General features: G+C 42.4%; 1 protein-coding gene across 3 annotated transcripts; it reads right to left on the reverse strand.

Moving 5' to 3' along the window:
• Nucleotides 1-1641: 1641 nt before the first annotated feature.
• NAA50 (N-alpha-acetyltransferase 50, NatE catalytic subunit) lies at nt 1642-24197 on the reverse strand. 3 transcript variants are annotated; one of them, XM_054061041.1, is made up of 5 exons: nt 23999-24197; nt 9973-10106; nt 9373-9492; nt 8323-8389; nt 1644-5971 (listed from the first exon to the last, which is right to left on the reverse strand). In XM_054061041.1, exons 1-5 carry the CDS (start codon nt 24004-24006, stop codon nt 5791-5793), a joined length of 510 nt encoding a protein of 169 aa, XP_053917016.1. In that variant the 5' UTR covers nt 24007-24197; the 3' UTR covers nt 1644-5790. The 3 variants fall into 3 exon arrangements, with proteins under 3 accessions (XP_009555305.1, XP_053917016.1, XP_053917005.1); XM_054061030.1 differs by having other exon boundaries at nt 1645-5971; nt 9973-10109; nt 23999-24196; XM_009557010.2 differs by lacking the exon at nt 23999-24197 and having other exon boundaries at nt 1642-5971; nt 9973-10159.
• Nucleotides 24198-24510: the final 313 nt, after the last annotated feature.

Below are 24510 nucleotides of genomic sequence, written 5' to 3' on the forward strand. Positions count from 1 at the left end.
TGGCAGCTCAGCAGCCCAGATTGCTTGTGATGGTCTCGTCACAAAGAGAGGCAAAACGGCCTCTCCTGGAGAGGAAGAAATAAGGCAGGATAAAGAGAGGGATAGGGTAACCTTTCCATCATCTAGCTTAACTAGTGTCTCTTTAGGGGCAAGAGAAAAGGACATACAGCAACAGTAAGTAAGAATCACATCCCATAGAAAGCATCTAGACTAGATGGGTTGAATTTTGGAGAAGTCTATGGGAAGCAAATCAGCACAGGCAGGAACAGATTACAACACTCAGCTGACAGATTAGTTTGGTAGATATTCAAAAGGACATCATGTAAGAGCTTTTAGACAGGGACCTTTTAAGTAGTCAAAGCTATGATAGCATCGGAGGGTAGTATCCTTTGAAGCACAGAGAACTGATCAAAAGACAGAAGTCACAGGGTATGGAATAAAAGATCAGTTTTCACACTAATGGCAGGTCAACAGTGGAGTCAAAGAATTGTGTTGGCTTCTACACTCCTCAACAGTATTTTAAAAAAGGAAGTAGAGTAAGGTGAAAGTTTGCTGGAGGTTAGTCAAGGTAGTAAAAATGAGGAATGAGGTGAACCTTCTAACATTGAGTGACTGGACAGTGTAACAGCAAACCATATCCAGCACAGCTCAGCGGAGTGATGTACGCACTGGGGAAAAAAAACCAACCCGTTTTTCATGTGAAGTGAATGAACTTGCTCACTTATTAGATCCTGTCACTGTAACTGTTCTTTAAATAATCATCTCACATGATAACAGCTCACAGTAAGTTATTACAATGACCCCATAAAAACTCAAGTTTTGAATATAGGAAGGGGAACGGAACTGCCTGTAGAACCAGCAAAGCTTTGGGAGAGGTAAATGCGAACCATCAGGGCTATCTGTTGCTATTTTTCCTGTAAAGGAGCAACTGAATTGTCTATAAACTGTACAGGCTATTAGGGAGGTGACTTGGATGAGGTTGGAGAAGGACAGAAATGTGACAGAGGTCATTAAGAGCTAAGTGCTTTGGAGAACAGCTGCAGCAGTTTAACTAGAACAAAAGTTCTCCAGCTTCTGCAGCTGCTGGTGAGGCCAGAGGGATGAAGGCTGCACTCCTGATAGCAGTTCATCTCCAACTCTGCCTTCCAGGCCCTCCAGCAGAAATCAGAGAAGACAGCTGGTAGCAGCAACTCCAGATGACAGTTTCAGAGTCTGAGCTTTGCTTTTGCATGCTACCCTAATCAATGTGGTGGTTCCATCTACTGATAAAGCAGTTTCCTGAGGAACTTAAAATAAGCAGACAATGTTTATATGAACAGAATATAGGATATGCTATAGAATATTTGGGGTAACATTTTTCTCCCCGGAAACTGTACCACAGTGCAATTTTATCACTTCATAAATAACACTTGAAAGCAGAAGAGCAGAAAGAAGCTACAGACAAAAAATGGCTCTAACAGAAGACACTGCAATAATTGAGAGGCAAGTTTTACTTAGATACCTTTCTGAGAAGCATCGTTATGTAAGAGTACTCACTGCATCTTAAGAACAGCTACTTTTACAGATACAGACCATAGTTTTTTCAAAGACTGTTGTCAAGATTTGCAATAGCTAGCAATTGATTTGAATACTTTACAATATTTAGCCTATAATGTCCAAAACAGAGTTCTTGATGCCTCATCTGTTTGTTTCAAGACTGCTCACTAGTCAGTGCAGAAGCATTCCAGGATAGTTCCTCTGCCTCTCATCCCTCCCAACATACCAGGCAGAGTAATTCTGAGAAAAGGCTCATAACTTCAGGGAAAAAAACCAAACAGACCCCACTCTCCTCGGCTGTCAGACACCCATGCCATTCATCACAGCAGCCTAATTCACAATTCAGATTAGAAATCTTGAGAGTTACACTGTTTATGAAGCATCTGAGGAATGTTTTCTACCTCGTATCAGAGGGAAACGGCTGGACTGCAAAAAGAATGCACAAGACAAGTCATAATTGACATAACTCAAATAGTGCACGTTTATTCTGAACGGTATTTCTAAAGAGTTTGAGAAAAACAAAAACATGCTCCTGATGTACAACAAGGGCAATGATATAGATTCAAAATGGACCATCTTATTGTAAAGAATTTGCTCCCCCTGCAACTTAACCTGTAACATCAAAAATGCATCTGTAAACTGCATACAGCATACCTTTGACTAAATCTTAACTCAAGTGACCATGGGTGGTCTTCGCCAAATTAATCAGGAAGCAGTTGCAGATTCAAAAGAAACATCCAAGTCAGCAAACACTTTACAAAACACAGACTTTGTGCATAGCAGCTGACCCTGGATTACAACACGGGGGAGAATAAAACAATTTGGAGGATCAAATTGTTACTAGACACAGGGCACCATCAAGATTTAACAAAACATCACATAAGTTTGTTTTAATTGTAACAGTATGTCATATTTAGTTGGCAGGTTTAACCATTAGCTGCATCACAAACTCAGCCAGTTTCTGTATACACAAAATAAAATCTCTCCCTTTCCCCTCCCAAAAACAAGGAATACCTCTCCTGGATGATTCTTCTTCCTCTGTACCATGGTTTCCTCAAGTAGGAGTCTTTCTGTAGGCAATATCTTCATACTTCAACCGATGTATGACAAAACCAGTTGCAGAGATTCAGGAATAACTCATATATACACAATTTACACTCTAAAGCTGTTAGTCGCACACATTTTTCATGCTAGAGCTTCGTCCACAACAGGACGTGCTGGTGGTTTGGTGTTTTCCACTGAAACTCCCAGCTTTTAAAAAATCTAATTGTTCATCCGCTGCTGTTTCAAGCAAAAAGGAGGTTCTGCAGCACAAAGTAACTGAAATTCTCTGCAGTAAGCCCATACTTCACACAATTTCAGCGTCTCTGGGTAACAGCACTAAGATAAAGCATTCTCTTCCCACACTCCACATGGCTGATACACTAAATAAAACACAACTGTTTGTCATTCAGAACTACTGACCTTTACTCGCCCTTATCCATGTACAGGGAACACAGCTTTCTATTGAGATTTAGATTGAACCTTGTGATCCACATACAAAAACCATTTTCCAAGATTAATAGCCTGGGAAAAGGAGTCTTATATTTGTGGTTGCTCTCACTTCCACCTCCTACAAAACATTTTATCAGAAATTATAATAAGGCAGGCTTGCTGGGTAATAGGAGCTTTAAGAATTGTTTTCAGGGATACATTCATAGAATGATGGCAGCCCAAAGCAAAAAAAGACAGAAACAAAGATTAATCCAAGTAAGTTCAGACATCAGACTCGTACTTTTAAACCTGAAGGAAAACTGTCTGTGAAACACACTGATTTGTGGAAGCCTACAACAACAGCAAATCCTAAGAGTTCATAACCCAACACCCATCTACACAACCCAAACACTTACCACTTATTTCTAGAAGAATGAAGAGCACTTTGCTTGGCACCAGAGGCAGCTATGGTCTGAGTTCCAGCTGTGCTGCACAAACATCCTCAAATACAATACTATCTCTCTCCCTCCACATACTTTTCTTGGTTTGGTCTACAGATGGCCAGGGAAACTATGTTGGCATAGGACAAGTTAATTGTGCTTCAATACATCCCCTTCTAAAAAGATGCTGGAACTGCCAACATAACCAGAGCAAGCAGGTCCTAGCAGTACTAAAAATAAGCTTTTGTCAAAACCAGGCTGCCTCTGGCCAAGGAAGCCATTTGCATCTTTCTAGCCAGAGTCTGCCACCAAGTGCTGCCAACACAGGTGCTCAGGCCATGCAGAAGGGCTCTTGTTGTTAGAGATCCACCCATTCCCAAGACTCAATTAGTGCAAACCCAGCAAATAGAGTAACTGTTTTCCAGCATAGGTATGTCAAGATGCACTCCACACCTCTGGGAAAGAAGGACTAATTCTGAAGCAGCTTGTATAGTCACCCCTCGGGAATCAAAGACCACATAATGTGCAATGAATGGTGCAGTCCCTTGCCTCAGCGCAATTCCCATCTTGAAATCCTTGGTTCCCAAGTCGCCTTTGAATGACTGGACAGCACCTACAAACCAGCTGCTTGCTGCAATGCACACTATAGGTTGGAGGCTTTCAAAGCGGATAAATTCAGATGCAGATATAAACTTTAAAAAACAAACAGTAAAGGGATGCAGTTCCCTTTTTGACTTGCAGTTCCTTTATTGACTTGGGGGATGGGACAGGTTGGTGTTGTCTCAGCTCAGTGCACTTTCCCAGGTGCTTGGAGAAGAGTCCAAGCTCAAGATGGTATTTGTATTGGCATACATAAAATCACTGGCAACAGTGCATAGAAAGGAGCACTGATATTCACACAAACAAAGCCTGAAAGGATGCAACACAGAGCTTAGTAGAGTTTACTGTAGCTTTGAGGTTATAGTACTAGGAAGAAGCCAGTCAGCCTATTTTCCAAACCCATAAAATTCTCTAATATATGCTGCTTTCTCTGGTGCTCTAGGAATACCCTCTCCTGACAGGAGAACTGCATTATTACAACTGAACAGGGGGAAAGGTGAAAAGAATCTTCAAAGGAGCAAACCGTGCAGTTCTTAACCACCTCTTCCTGAAGGAGCACAAACGCAGCAAGCCAAGCCAATCCCAAGCAAATCCAGAAGACTCCTGCAAAGCTATGTGATTAGGGTCAGATTCATGTTCGCCTTCTCAGCCTTGCTGCCGAATTCCCTCAAAACTTGCCTCATATCAGATTTGTCACTATAGATTTAGGAGCTGTAGCAGATTTATCTGGAGATGGGTGCTTGCCTTATATGATCAAAGCTGGAAAGGTGGTCACAGTCCCTTTTCCCATCCCAACAACAGAGATAAAACTAACTCTCCATGAATCCTACAGCATCTCACCCATTGCTAAAGCAAGGCTCTTGCCTCAGGATTCATATTTTTACAAGGTTACTCTTGCCAACACCTGCAGTTGTGTGGAAGAGCTCACTCTGGCAGAATCTGCTGGGAGTTGGGTAAATGAGGAAAAACAAAACAGAAAACCAAGACCACTCTAAACCCTCTTCGCGGTCAGTTAAGAAGTGTAGCACCAGCTTGGGTGAGGACTACTTAAAAAAAGCATTTAAAAAGATCAGGCCAGGCAGAGTGAAAAGATACGGTGAAGTAGCCCACCCTTCTCAGCAAAAGATGAAGGAAAAAGCCATACTCAAAAAATATTGGGAAGAACTAAACATACTTTTTTGAGGTGGGGGGAAATAAAAGGAAGGATGGCAAGTACTTAAGTAACATTCAAAGGTTGGGGGGGAGTAAAGTACCCTGTAGGTTATAAAAAACACAATAATGTAGGAGTCAAAGGACAAGATATTGCTTTTCCTTTCCCCCCCATTGGATTTACATTCTGCTTACTGAAAGAGATAATTCTGAAGGAAACTTGTCATCAGGATAACCTGCTCAAGCCCTCCACACCTCAAACTTAAGAGATCTGCACACCTTTTCCCACCCCCAGAAAGAAATAAATCCCCCCCAAAAAAACCTAAAACAAACAAACAAAAAAAAAAACACAGAAAGGAGAGCTCAAAAAAAACCCAAAACAACAAACCAACCCAAACAAATAACCCCAAACATGATTGGAGAATCCTTGGAAGAAGCATTACATTTTGTTGGAGAGAGGTCAAGAGAAAAAAAAGAAAAGGATGAGGGGGCTGAGTAAAAAACAAGAAAAACAAAAAGAAAAAAATCAAGAGGCCTCTCTTTCCTTATTTGGCGACAAGCAAGTGCAAGAAAGTGTTCGTTGGGGTTTTGTTCAGTTGTCGGTCTTTTGCACATCTGCGTTCTGGCCAAGACAAGGGGCTTTGAGGTTTTTCTGCAGCACGTGAGCATCTGCGGGCTCTATCCTCTTGTAGTAGTTTTTCTTCGTCTCAATGATCTCAAAGCCAAACTTTCTGTAGAAGTCAATTGCAGACTCATTGCTGATCTGGACATGCCTGGGACAGAAAGGAGGACAGAGAGACAAGTAAGACAAGTATCAGATATTCTGCCTCATAGTCAGAACAAAGACAAGGTAAGAAAAGGATGTATCTAGAGAGAGGCAGGAACAACACTGTAAGTTCAGGACTGGAAATTTCAGCCTTCCCAAATCAATCCTGAGCTAACACACAGCTTCTGGACAGCCTGTGGCAATCATTCTGAGAAGTAGCAAATGTTTTCCCTCAGTAGAGCTCTTTTAAGGAACACAAATAGCAGAGAGACTCTGAAGCCTTACTACCTTAGTAATTTCCATTTTTCTTAATCTAGAAGCGACAGATATTTTGTGAAAATATATAACAAAGTTTCACTGTAGAGCCAATTTTAACTTCCTGTAGTGATGCTTCTTAGGTGACCAAAACAGCTGTCTGTGCCATGATCCCTTCAGAATGAAACACCTGTTTCTAACTACCCTCTCTCCTCACAAAAAGCTGTGGCAGCACAAAGTAGCCCTATGGACTTACAAGGTCCTTTCCCCTTTTATCTATCCCCCCCAGTTTTACAGATCCCGACAGCACATTTAAAGAGTTTCAAGGTCTCCAAAACAAGCAGCCATCGGTTCTTCGTTCCAAGCAACTAGGACAAGATCTATTAAAAAAAAATAAATCATGTTTGGCTCAGCAAAAGGCGTTCATTAAACGCTCCCAAAATACAGCAGACACGGCACAAGCCCAATGAATGACTTTGTCATGACAACATGCTCCATAACCATAAAACCAAGGCAACTCTGGAAGCAACAGCAGAATAAAACAAAAGATCTTGGTGTTAAGCCTAATAACCACCAAATAGCTAAAAGGAAACTTCATAATAACAAGTTTAGCCACCGATACCAAGTTGTGTACTAAGCTGCATAACATATTCAGATAGTGCACAAGCAACAGACATACTAATAAAATCCATAAACTACTAAAACAACTTTGTTATGCCCAGCTTTGGGGGCTATTTATTGTTATTCCAGAAACTTACTTTGGAAAGTGGAAAGAAGGATTACAAAGGAATTGGGTTTTAGCATTAAAACCAGCACGCAATTCCCTCCCTGTGCACACAGTACAAAAGCAAAAAGGAAAGCATGTGCCAACTAGCAGGCACCTGAGAAGAGAGTTCATTACTACTTCTTTTGAGACAGGAATACAAGCCAAAAGCAGCTTTACTCAAACTCCTCTTTAAAACTCCTATTCCTCTTACAGAGACGGCACAAAGCTGCAACAGCACAGGTCTCAAAAGACTTTGCGTGTCCTTGGCAGAGAAAGTCACCCCATTTACAGTGACACCAGCTTATGAAACACTCCTCACCAAGCATATTCAACAGTCCTAGAAAGAGTCCAGGGTGCAGTTTCGTGGCAGCCGCAGCTGCTGTGGGACCCTCCCTACCAGTGCACAGTGCCTGTACTGGTAAAAGCAACCAGTGAATGGACAAGGAAGCAGCTGATTCAGGGAAGCCATCTGGACAAAAACTGCATCCGCTCACTTGGTAAAGCACAGACAACATGCACAGAAAGCAGAAGCACGCAGCCAGCAGCAAGGGGGAAGCAAAGCTTTGGCATCTATGGATTTCAGGCTCTATTTCCATGGGGACCTATTACAATGGCAGTGCTCTTTTTAAGCAGCTCTGTCCCCTACCCCAGTGCTTGTTCTCACGTCTGCATCATGCCAAGTGCTTATGTAGACATGCAGTTGTTAAAAAAAAAAACAAAACCAACAAACAACTAAACCCCAAACCCACACTAAAACCCAAACCAACACCAAACAAAACCAAAACCAGATTCCCCAACTGGGTCAGGTCATCGACCTACTTTACTGCGTTGCTGCACAAAGAGCTGACCTGGCACAGTGCAAGAACGAGAATCAGCAGTTGGGCTTTGCTACTGGATGTGAACCTAGAGTCTAGCAAGCATCTCTGATCTGATGTTCTGATCTACACAGCACTGTCATAAAAGACAGATAGCAAACGTATCTAAACTGCATAAGCAACTTGCAATATTTTCTATTCTGAGGATTACACTGTATCGTAAAACCAGAATTCTTTTGCAAAATTTTTTTTAGTCACAGAGTGAGTTCTGCTATAGAACATCATTTTGTAACTAAACTACTTTCAGACTTTGTAAAGCCCTTCTAAAGCAAGCAAGCTTTTGGTTTTCTTAGCAAGCAACAAGTCCAGAGTATGATCCCTAGCTTTCTTGCTAGTACTTATGAGATATCCCTTGACCCCAATGAAATACATTCTAAAAACACTCTTGGATCTCCCTCCCTTTGCTCCAATATATGCCTCTATCTTCCCTCCAAAATGCATGAGTGCAACTTATTTACTTACAGATAGATGTTGTCAAAAGTGCCATCTTTTTCACAGATGTTTAAGACATGATTCAACATTTTAGTTCCTGTTGGAAGGTAAAGAGATACTGAAGAAAACCAGAAGTGCACAATCAAGTCTGTACATAGCTAAGGACCTTCTTGAGGAAAGACAGGTTAACCGTAAGTAGGATAAAATTATAGGGCTTGTAAGAACTAGTCTTAGTTCTTAGTCTAGTCAAATAAAACATGGTATGTAAGTATTTTGCTATCTTTGACTGCTAACAAAATTTAATTTACTGTTTCTTTGGAGGAAAGAAAACAAACCACCCAGAAGCATATGTATGAAGCAGATGATTTAAATACTAGCTTCAAGGTCTCAAACTCACCTCAAAATATGGTCAAAACAATGTATAAAGCATTGAGAGCATTTTTCTAATGAGTAAGTTTTCTAATAAAAACCTAGTAAAATAATTTAAAATGAAGTTATCTTTTCCTTCCAGTCTGTCAAAATAAACAGGTTAATGTAAGGTCTTGATTAATCTAGGCCATGGATTTGTGACATGGAAAAGAGAATGAATTGCAGTATAGAAAGGAAGCAGCAATACCCCTGAGCAGCAATGATCAGGAGTGATAGAGACAAAATAAATAGGAAAAAAAAACCCCTACATTTAGAAGGATGAAGAGATAACCTAATGAAGGAATGCTGTGTTCCACTTATACATGACTTGCACACTGGCTGCATACCTCTAACAAATTATTTCATATCTTCATGCATCAATTTTCATGTATGAAATGCACAGCATTTTCATCACAGTATGATAACACAATTAAGATTAAAATAATCTAAAATTCCGAGTTTGAAAGTTGTACAAAAAGTCCATTTCTAAAAAAAAAACAGGCAGGAAAACTAGATCACATTGTAAATCATACACTTCCCTAAAGTCCTTTTCAATGGAATCAGTGGTCTAAAATTGCACTATCTGGGTTAGAACTCTGAAGGAGCATTTAAAAGGCTGCACAGCAATCTGGTTCCTTTGATAAGTCAGATGGAAAAGAAGAGCCTTCTTACCTATTCCTAGCCTTCGGTAGGGTGCTAGGCATCCGAGTGTCATGATGTACAGTCTCTTCTGGTTCTGGGAGTGATCCACCCTACAGCACACTGCTCCCACTGCAATATCATTGAAATAGGCTGCCAGGGAAGGAAACAAAGTATTATGAGTCACAAGTCTCAAACTTGTACACACACACCTCTTTCATTTACACCTTGCATCTTCCCTCCTTCTAATCTTCCCTCTTGCTAATTCTCCCATCCGAAATATATACATTGTTGCTTAGCACTTGGAGTGAAGTTACCGATAGTGCTCTGACAATGATTCGCTTATTACAGCTCAAACCAACCAGCAGCAACGGCAAGATGTACACTGGCAGCACCATCTCTCAAGTTTTCTGCTGTAACAGAAAACATTCTGTTCTCAGTAAAATTAAATCTATTTAGAACACAAACCCTCTGAGGTCAGGACCGCATTTTCTTTGAGGTTCCCAAACAGTTAATTTTTCTTTATGTAAGACAACAAAATAGAAGGATCTGCTACTCAAAACCATTACGAATAGCAATGACGAGCACTCCTGCCACCACAGCCCACAATTAGCAGCAAAAAAACTTTTGTACCTAATTTGGCTAGTTCGCCAACCTCCAGTACATCCTTGTAGAACTTGTCATTGTAGCTGACAGGAAAAATGACCTGGTTTAGCCTCTTCAGCTGCTTAATGTTGTGTGGCGTCACATCTCCCAGCTCGATCCGGCTACTGGAACAAATCAAAACATGCTTAACATCTGGCATGCTGCAAAATTTCTAAGGACACCCAAAATTAATTATTTTATTTATGCTTAGAGAACTGTCACACCTAATAATCAGTTCAATATTGCATGTTCAACCCATACAATTAAGGATTTCATTGGTGGCTGATTTAATTCCCAAACCCGACTTCAGTCAATACTATACAGTCACAAGTTTCTCAGGCCATACTTAACACTGATAGTACATGTGTGGTTTATCAGGCGAGACAGGAGAGCATGAATTTCTCTAAGAGTATCAGCTTTTATGTTACCCTATTAGTTTCCTCACTAATCATCAAGATCACAAAGCTGGGGGAGGGGAGAAACAAACAACAAAGAAAAGATAGGAGAGGCAGGAGGCTGGAATAGTTACCAAGAAAATTAAGTCCTATCCTTGCTTCAAAGACAGCCTTAATTTTACAACCTATCAATATAAAGCTTATGCTTAGTCAAAGTATTTACTAGACATCTGTCTCTAAAAAGCAACAATACTGTACGCACACTCATAGAAAATAAAACCCCGATATAACCAAAGTCTTTTCCCAAATGCTCAAAACACGAAGGCAAGTACATAGGCAGTGTGTGTTGTTAGAAATACACACAATTCTGTGTTCATCTCAGCCTTGTTTTAAAGAATACATACAGACAATCAGATTTTTTTCTGCCCAAACACTGGTAAAGATAAAAATTTGTTCATTCTAGTAACGTGCAGTAGCTACTTTCCATCTCTAATGCCTCTTGAGCCTAGCCAGGTTGTTCTTTCAGATAGCTTGATGCCTAGGACACAACAGCACAGATCAACTTAAATAATACAGTGAAACAAAGACTTATTAACCAACATTTTTTTTTTTCTTCAAGAACTGTACCAAGCAATGTGGAGTAAAATCTGTCTCTGCTTTATTAACTGACCTTGCTTAACTGATCTTTGACCATCAAAATCCCTAAACCAAATGGTACTCCAGATATCATAGCAGTTTTAATTGTTGCTACCAATGACGGGTAATAAATACACAATGGTTTCTAGGCACCGTACTGCAGCCTGCCTGGCTACCAGAAAAAGCTACAGGAATGGAGCCTTTAACATTTACTTTAAGAAGCATAACTTGCCCTCACACCTGCTTTCTCCTTTTGTTTTACAGGAAAGCACAGAGTCTTCAGTTCTGCAAAGACATTAAGGATCACCATTGCCCACTCTGATAAGACACAGATGAGTCTCCTTAGCAAACCCAGTAGAAGCTAAAACACTTGCAAGCAGGGCCTACCTTTGGAGAACGACCCAGCATTAACTGATTGACTACTGGTGATTTCGTAGTTCTCCATCAGATTGTGTTTCAGTTATTCCTCAGAATTCATGGACAGCATTTACACATTGAACTTTGCTGGCTCTGAAGTCTCACCTTTCATCACCCACTTGCTGAAGAGATTAAAAAGCCCCCTGGTGCCAAGCATCTCATGCTTGTATGAGTATCCGTAATTGTTCCAGACAGCTTCTCACGTCTTCCCCCTACCACCCTGAAGACGTCTATCTTTTTCCTCCCCCACTGCAAGGGCAATTGCTAAGCAACAAATACTTACAGCCTGCCCCAAGCTGCTTCATCGTACAGCAATCTCTTGAGAGATGTTTCAGTATAACTGGGCAGTATCTTCTGCAACAGTGATTCTCAAGAGTGACAGAAGAAACAGCATCCATGTTCTGGCATCTCATCCACGTAAAAATATCCAGGCATATTACAAGCAACAACAATGGAATATATTTCTAGAGTTCCTAGCTATAAATCACTTTATTGTGCTGAAACAGTCTGCAGTCTCTATTCCATGACTCCAACCATCACCAGCCCCTTGTTTCAGAGCTTCTACCATCTTTTAGATTATTTTTGCTCTCAGGACTCCTTTCTTCATTGATCACTACTTCCGCAATCCCCCTTGATAATTATATTCTGACATAATAAGTACTGAGCTAGTAAGGACGATCTCCTCACACCACAGAAGTACCCCCATTGTAAACAGCATGCTATCAAAGTTATTAGATGGTGGGGTAGCTGTTGTATTTGTTTTCTGTGCAGCTTAGCACAGCTGTTCATCCTAGCAAGACAGAGCTTCTTCAGGCACATAGAAGGCAAAGCAGCGCTGCTATGTTTTCCTCGCAAAGGGCAGGAATAAAATTGTGAAAGAGTTTTGCTGGAGTAGAGCACCTTGATAATGTCATACTAGGAGTGAAGAAAAGACCCAGCAGCCTCTTTCACCACAGTCGGCATTAGAGTGCAAGCCAAAGGGAGCAGATCTCAACTGCCCAGTTAGACCTGATTAACTGCAGAGCAGGAAGTCTGTAAAGGAAAAGAAAAACCTCACATTCACACTCAGTCCCTTGAAAGCCTAGACTTCTTGTCCAAAAGATTTAATGGTATATTAACCTTGGTGACATGGTTTTTGTATCCTTAGATCCTTCACTAGATCAGTAACGGTAGCATGAACTCTTACAATAAGCTCACAGCAAAGTTGTTACAGAGCAAGTCCTCTTTATACCTCAGCAAAAATCTCTGACACAGACTATTACCAGGTAGCATGTTTTCCAATCTTATTTTTAAATTAATTGGTTATTAATGAATCAATAAATCAGGTATTAGAAGTCAGCCACCATGGAATATTTATGGTTACAGTGTAGCAGGACAAAGGTATATTGTCCGGGGCAGTCAGGACAAGATGGCTGGGAAAGAGACCATGGCCAGAAGATGGACCTTCACCAAGAAAGTTTCAGGCAGACAATAAGTAAGTGCAGTAGCAAAGCCTAAGGATGCTCACAGCTGCTAAGCCAACATATCACCTCTGAGGCTGGCATCAGGCCAGAGAAACAAGTTCCAGTGGCAGGTGGCTAAAATGTGCTGTGGACAGATTTCCTCAAGCTCTCCGGCTCCCCCACATCCCTCACCATTTGCCACATTCATTGCTCTCTGGTGCCATCTCCCTCTGACTGCCTCCTGTGCTCCACCACTAGCTGTCTCCTCATTATTCAAGAGTTACAACGGGTCCAGTAATAAGATTTGAGAAACGCTGCACTGAACTATAAACTACTGAGGTATAAATCAACATGCAAAATATGTTTAAATAGCATGTATTCAAACCATAAATTAATGTCTAGCACCAGCTGGTTAAATCAGCACTGCATCTTTTACACACAAAACCATGTAATAAGTAAACTAAATGAAGACATAGAAAGGAAGACCCACATCATCACTTTGCCCAAGGACAGCACAGCAGAAGTGCCAATACAGCCTCAAGTGAAAACACAAGAAAGCTGGCACTGCTGCGGAAAGCAGCAGTCTTGCTGTCCCCAAGCCATTCATTTACATCATTTTGCTGGCACAGACATTTGTGCAATGATGTGGTGAACCAACTCCAATTAAAACTAACTTACCCCCAAACCCAGAAGTTTAGTTTTAACCCACATCAGTTTCTCGACTGGATTCTCCACACCAGTCTTCCGCCAGCATAAAGAAGAGAAAAAAGTTGCCCAAAGCAGAACTGGTTAGTTCTTGAGCAGAAGTGGGGAAGTGCTATACAAAAGGAGCACAGGGATCATCCAGCGTCTGCATGATTTTGTGGCACACCTTATCATTCACCAAACAAAATGCACTTTAAAGCTAAGGACTATAAACTCAAAAGATCCAAGACAAAGCACCTGACAAACTAGTAACCCCTTTCTTTTCATTGCAGTAATGGAAATAACTTTGGGGTTTGTTTGTTTGTTAATAGCTATTTTACAGATAGATCTGCTTCTTCAAGTTCTCTCTCAGCCAAATCGTTAACTTTACTATATAAGCTAAGGTCTAATTAGGCCAGTCCTGCACATTCCGCCTCAGCATAGGCTGTACCAGGAACACCTATCCACTGCTCTTGCAAAGAAAAAGATTAAATCATGAGTTCAAATTAGCATATGAGAGAACATAAAGATGCGGAAAGAACCTGAAGTGCCCAGAGAGACTTACCCTTCCTTAACAGGTCATTTTATTCCATTATTCCAGTAACATCCCTAAGAAGATACACAGTTATTACTGGCTTCCCACATCCCAAATAGCACTCCAGAAAGCATGCAGTAGTCAACTGTACTAATCCAAGGTGTTAATAAAAGCTTCTGGATCAAGTTAGCCACCCCATCCCAAGCAACTGTTTTTAATACGGAGGAATGGCAGGCTCGGCTCATTATGTCAGCCTTCTTATTACAACAATGCTCTACAAATCCATACTCTTTCCTAGACGGAATACCAGGCCTCTTAAGCCACTTAAACATCTTCTGCTGCAAGGTGGTTCCAAGCTACTATTATTCTTACAGCTACACTTTCTTCTGATTCCATTCTAAACGTACTCAAGTTCTACCCATATGCTGTCTCACTGCTCATTAGTTTCAGTTGATGGGTACCAATGCAGCCTATCCATGTGCCTTTTCAGAGAGCTACCATAACCTCTTTATAGTCTCCTTCCTGTAACTAAAGCCAAGCTCCTGACCTCCTCTTCTAAGACTCGATTTTAATTCCTCCCATTGTCATACTAGCTCTCCTTTCCATTTCTTCAGATTAATTCTTCTCAAACGTGGCTAACCAAAACTGCTTACGGCATCCGGAATACTTACTATTGACTTATACAAGGGCAGTAAGGTTTTCCCATCTTTACCGAAAGCATTTTCCTAACATAGCCTAGGCCTATGTTTGCATTTCTCACAACTGCAACATACATTGACTAGGCTACTGAGGAAAAAAACCCATGTTAAGACTTCACTAGTGAAAGGAACTGTTTTCTGGTACATAAGGCTGCTGTTCCACAGCGACACTGCCCAGCTCGGCAAGAGCGGAAGTGAACAGTGATCCGAGAAATCCTAATGGAAGTGGAACGTTAGTGAGGTGACATGCAGCATTACTGAAACTGGATGTGTGCCCAGAACATCAGTGTTAACGCTCCTGCTTTTGCATGTCAGTGCCCCAAGATCCTTCAAACAACTGCTTGGAAAAAACTCTTGCTTTTTCTAGGACCAAACGCAATCCAATGAGTCCTACAGGGCTGTGATTCAAACACTATTTTTCCTATAATGCCAACCGACATAGGCTAAATAAGACATTTGTGTTTGCTTAAACTAAGGCTGCATTTTGCTTCTCAACACATACTGAGGGAGAGCTGCTATACAGAACGATAGCTCAGGACAGAGTCAATTTCCAGAGTTACAGCTCAAGAGGAAACACAGATTCGGTCCCAGGGATTAGCAAGTGTTGAACACAAGTTTAGAACCAACACCAAGGAGAACAAGGGGGAATTCCAAGTTTCTTAATCCTGCAAGAATCTCAGTCTCATTCAACTTTAAATAGCGCAAGCCTTTCCCCAGAGGGATGTGCCTGACTGAAACAGATCTCAGTGTAAATGATAGCAAGGCTCAGGCATCTGGCACACTAAATTTAGCAGAGCTCTATCTGCAACTCTCAAAACTTACTGAGGTATCATCAAACAGTCAGGAGAGAGAGCATGGGGAGAAAAGGGCCCAAACAAGTTAGAGGACTTCAGAGAAGGTTTGTCACCAACTAAGCAGCCAACTAGCTTTATTACTTCTATTTTGGCTTCCAAGTCAAAGCAGGAGTCTAGACAGGATAATCCACTCATAAAATAAAACCAAACCAGAGCTATGAAAGCTATAGACCTGAAGGTTGCAGCTTTGCTTAGATTCAACTCCAAAGTCAGACAAGCCTCTCTAGTGTTCCAGGGTTGATTGTTATTTGGTAGGTGGGGTTTTTTGTTGTTTTGGTTTGGATTTGGGGGTTGTTATTTTGATTTTTATTTGTTTGTTTTTTTGGGTTTTTTTTCACAGATATTTCTTTTTCAAAGATGTCATTAGGCGCACAAGTTAGCCTAATTGCTGTGCACAGATCAGTACATTTTCAATTATCTAGAACATCTGTGGGCTGTAAATCTACTCTGCTTCACTTGTTAGAAAACCAGAAGGATAAGTACAAGCCTAGCATGCAGTCTTACCAATTTGCTTCTGAGACCCCCGATCTTCTTTAGTCGGACTTACTACTGAAAGCGTGTATTTGCATGACACCTGACACTCTGCTGGAAGTTGCCCCCAGCTGTGTGCTGCATTGTAGAAGGGCAGTGATGTACAGAGGAAAGCAATTTTAGAATCAGAATTAACAGAAGACCTCCCTCAAGACTTTTGATTCAAATGGATCTCTGCGTGAATAGGTTTCGCTGGCATGCATCATAATTTCCCACTTCATACTCTGCCTCTCTGTAATAAAAAAATACATAGCATGTTATAGTCAAGGCTTCTTCATTATATTTAGATAAATCACTCTGCTTCTACCTAGAAAACCTCAACCACTGTAGAAAAGACAGGCCAGTCTTCACATGCAAGAAGCAAAGTTATGCTGTAATAGCCTCACAATTTTCCCAGCTGAAGCCTGTTCTTCGAGATTTGTCCTGGGCCTCAAATCCAGACTCAACTCTGATTTTAAAAATAGAGACAACCCTAAAGCTAAAGCAGCAGTGCAATCACGAAGCATCTCAGCTGTCTGACTATGCAAGTGCAAGGGGGAGGCAGTGAGGTTATTTCAACAAGTGTCAAATAAAAATAAACTTTCCCAAGAAAATTAAAAGCCATCTCATCCTGCATCTAGATACAAACAGCAGGAATTTTCAAACAGGATTTTCAAACTCCAAAATACTGGAATGCAATGTGGTTGATCTAGAACTCTGTTTTGTAGCATCTCAAGACGTAAAGGCATAGCTATTACATCTGCCTATCCCACGTACCTCAGTCAGGTGAAAGAGGAAACAACTTGCCTGCAACCATAGAGCAGATAAAGAGCTGCCAGAAATCCCAACTCTCCATTGCTGGTCTAACTATTTTTCCTTATTATTCAAGTAATCTCACAAGAACATTCAGATTCTGAACCATGATTACAAAGCAGAAGTACTTCACCAGTTTGAAACAACTTAGCTCAAAATTAGTTCTGCATCTCCATTATGTCTCCATTACCAATAACTTAAAACATCTTAACAGACAGTGCCACTTTCCATACCCTCAGTGTCCTGAGATCTAACAATTACAAACCCTAGTTGCCTCCCAGCAGACTGTGAACTTTCACTAATAGTGTTCCTGGAGTACCTTGAAGATCTTCAGGTCAGAACAGAAGCTCACCTTCAAACTCAAAATAGAAGTGATGCTGGGTTCACAAGTGTCTTATTTACATAAATCTACATAGCTCAAAGGCCCTTCTTGCACTTATATTGGGTAACAAGCTATAGAATTGACTATTGCTTCACATGAACTATTTCTACAAGCCACTAAAACACCTTTGTTTACAAACGCCTGTGTCCATTAGATTAGCAAAGAAAAAACAGCAGTTCATTATGGGTCTCTCACCTGTGCTTTGGATTTCAGTCTCAGGGCTGGTGTCTTTTTGAGGTGTTCAAATCACAAATTATATAAAGAATACATTGTGAAAAATTAACAGAATGTGCTATCAGTTTTATGTGCCTACCTTCAAATACATCCAAGGCAACAATAATTGCAAACACCTAACTTACCAAGCACAAAAACCTACTTTTTCCTCTGTCCTTTTCCCAGTTCCCAGTAAAAATGAATTGTTCTCAAATGAAAATATGCTCTAAAGAGCTAATTATTAAAAAAGCAATAACTCTCTTTTAATAGCAATTTTCAACATCATTTGTGAGAAAGAGGAGGAAAGCCAAGAGAGCTCAGGAAGTACTACTTCATGCATTAAGATCTTACCATGCAGCACAGTGTTTTCAATCTATTTAAAAAAAATCATGCTGCCACCAAGAAAATTCAAATACCTTAATCTTAGTTACCTAGTGACAGTGTTGTGGAAATGGTTTTGGCTCTGTTTGCTATAAAGCCTCATTTCATTTCCTTCCCATAATGAATTCATTCAATATGCTTTGATACAAGCACAGTTACCCCATTTCAATGCTGCGCTTCTGTGTTCTCAGGTCTTCAAGTTCAAGAGTCTTCAAATAACCAGCAATCCTTCTATGCATAGACTGCTTCTCTCTTCCCCACATCCTACTTCCTCACCTCAAATCTCACTTCTGACAAACTTTTGCTGCCCTAAAGCTCCCACATAGCTTTCTTCTTCCCTTCCCCTCTTTCAGGATGGAGCAGAAAGCAATTCTGACATTGCTTGCTTTACTTAGAGCAGCAAGGATGCACTTCCACTCCTCTCTTAGCAATTCCCAAACAAATATAAAGATATAACTTCTCCCGTCCCTTCCCTCTTTGGTTAAAAATTCTTTATAACTTCTCAGATTATAGGTCTGAACACTTCTAATGGTTGCCAAAAGGGCAGGCTCTTCAAGTTCTGAATAATTTCCACTTAGATAAAAGTATTTTTCTGGCTCAACCATCACCCGTTATTCCCCATTTTAGAAGAGATTTAGCATGGCAAAGGAGGATGCATCATTTATCTTGTTCTCAGGAGACGGCAGCAGAGTCTGTGGCATTTGGTGATTAACAATCAATACCACATTTTTCACAGAAGTGTCCCAACCTAGCAAGCCAATCTACATACTAACTAGCCACACAGACACGTAAAAATAACTGAGTGGTCAACCACTACTCAAAAGCCAAGACTGGATTCTAGGGTGCTTCAATGAAATGGCTATAATCCCTATGCTACCCTCCTATCCTCCCAATACTTCCTACCCCATAGAATGTCCTCAGTCTGGTTACAGAATTAAATCCAAAGTGGTAAGAGTTATAAATTAGGTTAAAGTAGCGACAATAAACTGCACTGAGTTTTTATAAACTTAATTTACAAGATGAAGATATTAAGCCTTCTGTAATGGTCTAAATATACCATCCATTAAATTAAATGGAGAAAGTACAGCTCATGCTTTGACATTTGTAGATTCAGAACAATCCTAAAACCAAACAGTGATTTTCTAGCTCAATTAGCATTTTCTGTCCTGCATTCAGTACATATGACAATACAGCATTTGTCTTATAAACCTGGAACTTCTACCCATAAACGCTGAGCTTAGCAGTGTGCCTTGCAAATGGAAACACATCAACAGTTCTGCACAAGCTCTGCAATACCATCTCAGAAGAGCAGAGATAAAACCATCTGTGTTCTCATGAGAAACACACACAGCTTCAGGACCTTGAAGGGTTTATTTCATAAATATGGGCAAGACAAGCAGAGATATCAGAGCTTACCCATAACAATTCGCTGTACTTTAAAATACACTATTGTTATTTTTCTGTTATGCTTAGAATTTCCCAGCTGCTGGCATGTCTCTTCTCCAAAGGCAGCTAGAATACCACTAGCTTACAAACCCTCTCAGTAACAAAGTTCTCTGTGGCAACAGCTCCCTGCTGTGTAGCATCTAAGTCTGAAGGGCTCTTCTGCAGCAAGTCAGGACCCTTAGGAACTACAAAACCTAGGACTTAACTGCAAATATGTAAAAGTCCAGAGGCAGCTCCCTAGAAGGTTCTTACACAAGAGTAGTGCACGTTACTTTCTATGACAGCAGTATAACAACACTCTGCTGCCCGTGTTTCCATCAGTTTTTCACCAAATGGCTAAACATATGCTGCCACAGCACAATCCCACAGGTGTTTCCCAACAAAACCAGAGAAAGGTTTGGTCAGTGTGACAAAACACACGTGCACAGGAGCACAGACACCGAGCCCTGCTTGTAACATGCACTACATGGTCTGTCCAGGAGCTGGCACCCCCAGTCATATTGCAGGTACAAGCACACAACAGAGCATGAGTGTCCTGCATTAGGTCCCTCGGGTAATGAGGTTTTTAGGTAAGGGCAACAAGGGAAGGCCAGATGACTTATTCTCACAGGCTTCACCTGAACTGCAACAGGTCAGAAAAGCATCCCTACTGCAAGACATCAAAAGGCCACAGACAGCGACCAGCAAATGCTCAAGAACTGATGCTTCCTTGAAACTAGTAGCATAACTACTCTAACGAAAATACAAAAACGGGGAGCAACAAGTGAATCAACACTGCAAAAGCAGTTAAGTGCAGGAGTATTATTTACATCTGCTCTATAAAAACAGGCAAGTTACTACAAAAAGTAGAATCCAAAGCCAACCCACTGCTGTTTTTCCTCATGCAAACCCAGTTCTAAAATAGATTTTCAAATTCCAGAACTAACAATAACAACCTTTGGAAATACAATACATGAAAAGAAGAAATTAATTTCCAGAGAATCATCAAATTCACTAACAGAACAGTGAATTACCTCAGTTTTTTTCAATTTGTGTTCAAAAAAAGAGGAAACATAACAAGTATCTAAAGTATGAATATCATTCAGCAGATGAGGATAGACTGAACATAAAGCCAAGTATCACAAAAGCAGGTGGGAGGCAATAGTAACTACCAGTTCAGAAACTCATCAAATAAGAGAAAACCCACAGGCAACACACATTGACTACATCTCTTTTAGATTTGAAATTTCGAAACATCAGAGAACTTGCTAGTTCCTTTTTTAATTCTTTGTCTGCCAAAGCAGACTGTTCATAATTACAGCTGATGTTATGGGTCTTAGTGCTACCAAAACTATGTCTATACTTTGTGGTGTGGGTTCCTACGCAAGGCACACACTCCCAGGAAGCGTTCTCTGATGGAGTCAGTTTGTTCAAAAGAACTGATCTACAATGTTGGATTCAATACTGAAGACAAATAGGATCCCATCAAACACCACATTAGTTTCTGTATGTCTGGAGCTAAAGTTTTCTATCTATTTTTGGACATATCTTCTGACAGCATTTGCTTTTTAGGGATCTTCTCCAACCTTTGTAGCTTGAATAACAATTTGGGTTTGTTCCAGAGTACCCTTGTGTAAGTTACTACATCCCTTCTGAAATCTTCGTCAACTACTTTGATTTTTCTCATTGTATTTAAATTGGGTTATTTTTCAATTTGAGTTCTATGGCCTATTTGCCTCAATCTGAGAACACCTGGATTCAATTTGAAGATTTCTGATTCTGCACAAGAACTTGCTACGTGGTGCCAACAGTATTTTGACAAAAGAGGAATACGCTGCTCTTCAAAGAGATGAAGGAGTACCAGAAAAGTGGAAATACGCAAGCACAGAACCCAAAAAAGATCGGTTCCGAAGCTGAATCAGCAACAAAGCTTCCTATAAGTGAACATAAAGTAACAGAAATAAAGTTTGGTGCTCTGGAAGCAGAAGAGGTAGGTGGATTTTTTTTTTTTCTCCATAGCTTTTTATTTTTAAAAGAAGTTACAGAAGTAAAAAACTCCCCAAAATGAGAACTGCTGAGCAGCGCAAGCAAAGGCAGGGCTCAGCCCCTCAGGGAGTGCCATAGCACGGCTGCCCTGCCAGGAGACCTCCATGGCTCCAGCCTGACCTGTCCGGGCCACTTTCTGCCTCACACATCCAGGTCCCAGTAACCATGTCCCTCAACTCAAGACTGACGTATAGTCAAAGCAGGACTAAGCTGGGAAAACCAGCAGAACAGCTGACAGAGGATAAAAGGAAACCCAGTTTTGTCAGGAGTGCTGCTGAACAACAAACATCAACTGCCACTTCATCTTGGCGGATCAGGGCTGCTGCTCTTCTGCAAATTCTGTCATCCTCCTTATAAGGTGACTAAGAGGCAGGATGCCCTGTTTCATGCAGGGTGGTACAAGCAAATAAAGGATTGCCCGATATCCCAAACACACCTCTTTAATGCCAGCTAAAAGTCAGTTTATGCAATCATCACTGAGCCTCTTTCTACAGATACCTGCCAGACCCTCATGATGCCTGAAGCTGCTTACACATTGTAAGAAATAAACTAAGTATCTGTTATCAACCAGTCTCGTGTGTGACCTCACCCCAATCACTAATAAGCTAAACCCCTTACCATTTCTTAGTAAAAGCTTAAGTGCTCCGGCTTCCACTCAACCCTGCCTTAAGCTGCCAAACTGGAATAATAATACCCAGCATTGCATAACACCAGCTTCAACGGGATTGGTCTAATACTCCTTTGAGAAACAGTTGCGGAAAACTTCTGTTGCGCATAAGAGGAAACTGAGGCATGGAGTGGAAGGATCACATTTTGTGGGGAATGGATGACGCTGAGATTAATAAACATTAGGTGATTTAAACAACATTGAAAAACCTGTCCCAAAGTGACCCATCCAAGGTCAGGCAGGCTCTCTGCCTCCAAAGCAGACCAGTGACACTAAAGGCCTCCAGTCCGGTGTTCAGACACAACACCTAGCTGCTTCCACCAAGCAGGTAAGTGAGTATTTCAGCCAACGGGATCTGAATTCTCTAGATTTTCAAGAGCCACCGAGATGTGAAGCCAGGCCCAAAGCCGTGTGGTACAGAAAACAAACACAAACCACAGCTCATTTTCATCCATTCAAGTCATACAGCCTCCATGAAGATAAATGCTGAAGAATTAAACCCACAAAATAGCACTACAAAATAGCACTACAACACTTGGATGCCCCATCCCTGGAGGTGCTCAAGGCCAGGCTAGAAGAGGCTATGAGCAACGTGATCCAGTGGAAGGTGTCCCTGCCCATGGCAGGGAGGGTTGGAACTGGATGATCTTTAAGGTCCCTTCTAAACTAAGCCATTCTATGATTCTAAAACTACTCATGTGTACCTGGCAGCGTTTTTGGACAGAACCAACAGTGCTTCTTCACTATTGTTGGATATACATGGGAGACCAGCCAGCAACCCCCCAGCCAACTGCATTCAGCCGACAGAGCCTGTAAGTTGGAATCGCTCAGGAGCACCAAGAGCCGCTGCATCCCTCAGGGGCTGAGCACAGAGATTTTTCCCTCCAGCAGCAGAATAAATTTTACACTGAGGGAGCACTCGCTCAGCTATAAGGGCTCTACTAAGCAGCAAAGGATTGCTGGTTTCTCTTCCCAGATGGGGGTTCCAGCCGCCTGCGGCACCTAGAGATGCATCGATATCTCTCCTGCCTCTACACACCCACATCTGTCTCCCTGCTTGTCCAGTGGTGATGGCCAGGCCCCTACCCAGGAGATGGGGGAGAGAAGGCCAACTGTATCCTAGGCTACATCAAAAGAAGCATGGCCAGCAGGGTAAGGGAGGAGATTCTCCCCCTCTATTCCGGTCTTTTGAGATCCTACCCAGAGTATTATGTCCAGTTCTGGAATCCCCAACGTAAGAAGGATATGGAACTGTTGGAGTGAGTCCAGAGGAGCCAGAAGATGATCAGAGGGCTGGAGCAGCTCTACTATGAGGACAGGCTGAGAGAGTGGGGGTTGTTCAGTCTGAAGAAGAAAAGACTCTGGGGAGACCTCATAGCAGCCTTCAGTACCTGAAGGGGCTCCAGGAAAGCTGGGAGGGACTTCTTACAAGAGCACAGAGTGATAGGATGAGGGGGAACAGCTTTAAACTAGAAGAGGCAGATTTAGACTAGACATTAAGAAGAAATTCTTCACGACGAAGGTGGTGAGGCACTGGCACAGGTTGCCCAGGGAAGCTGCGGGTGCCCCATACCTGGAGGTGCTGAAGGCCAGGCTGGATGGGGCCTTGGGCAGCCTGATCTAGTTGGAGGTGTCCATGCCCATGGCAGGATGGAACTGGATAATCTTCCAGGTCCCTTTCAACCCAAACCATTCTGTAATCCTCTAAGAGATGCCCCGGGTCCCCATCCCAGAGACGGGGGAAGGGTGCACCAGACAGCCCGGTTTCCGCCCGCCCCGCGGCAATCGCGGCGGAAGCGGGACCGCGGCGCGCGCCGCTCCCTGGCGCCCGGTCCGGCGCGAGCACCGCGCGGGAGAGGTGGAGGAGGGAGGCGGGAAAGACGGCGCGCGCCGGGTCTGCGCGCTCCCTCACTCACCCCTTCATGGCGCCGCCGCGGCCTGGGCGCCGCCGGCGTCCACGCTGGCTTCGTGCAGGGCCCGGCGGTACGGGTGCGGCTCCGGCCTCCTCCTACCTCGGCGGCTCAGCCTCCTCCTCCTCCCGCGCCCGCTCCACATGGGCCGCTGTCTGTCTGCCCGCCCGTCCGCCCGCCTCACCGCCCCGCCCACATGACCCCTCACCTCACGCCGCGCGCGCGACCCCTCCACCCCGCCTCCCTCCAGCTGCGCGTGCGCAGAGCGCCACCAGGGAGGAGGGGGAAGGAACGGGGGAAGAGGGGACGGGGGGAAGGTACAAGAGGGGGGAGGAGGAAAGGGGAGGGGAGTGGGTGGAGGAGGAGGGGAGGGGGGAGGAGGGAAAGGGGGAGGAGAGGAGGGGAGGGGGGAGGAGGGAAAGGGGGAGGAGAGGAGGGAAGGAAGAGGAGAGGAAGGAAGGGGAAGGAGAGGAAGGGAAGGGGAGGAGAAAGAGGGACAGGGAGGAACGGGAGGAGGG

The sequence above is a fragment of the Cuculus canorus genome, chromosome 1 (genome assembly GCF_017976375.1).
Source record: "Cuculus canorus isolate bCucCan1 chromosome 1, bCucCan1.pri, whole genome shotgun sequence".
NCBI classification, from domain to species: domain Eukaryota; kingdom Metazoa; phylum Chordata; class Aves; order Cuculiformes; family Cuculidae; genus Cuculus; species Cuculus canorus.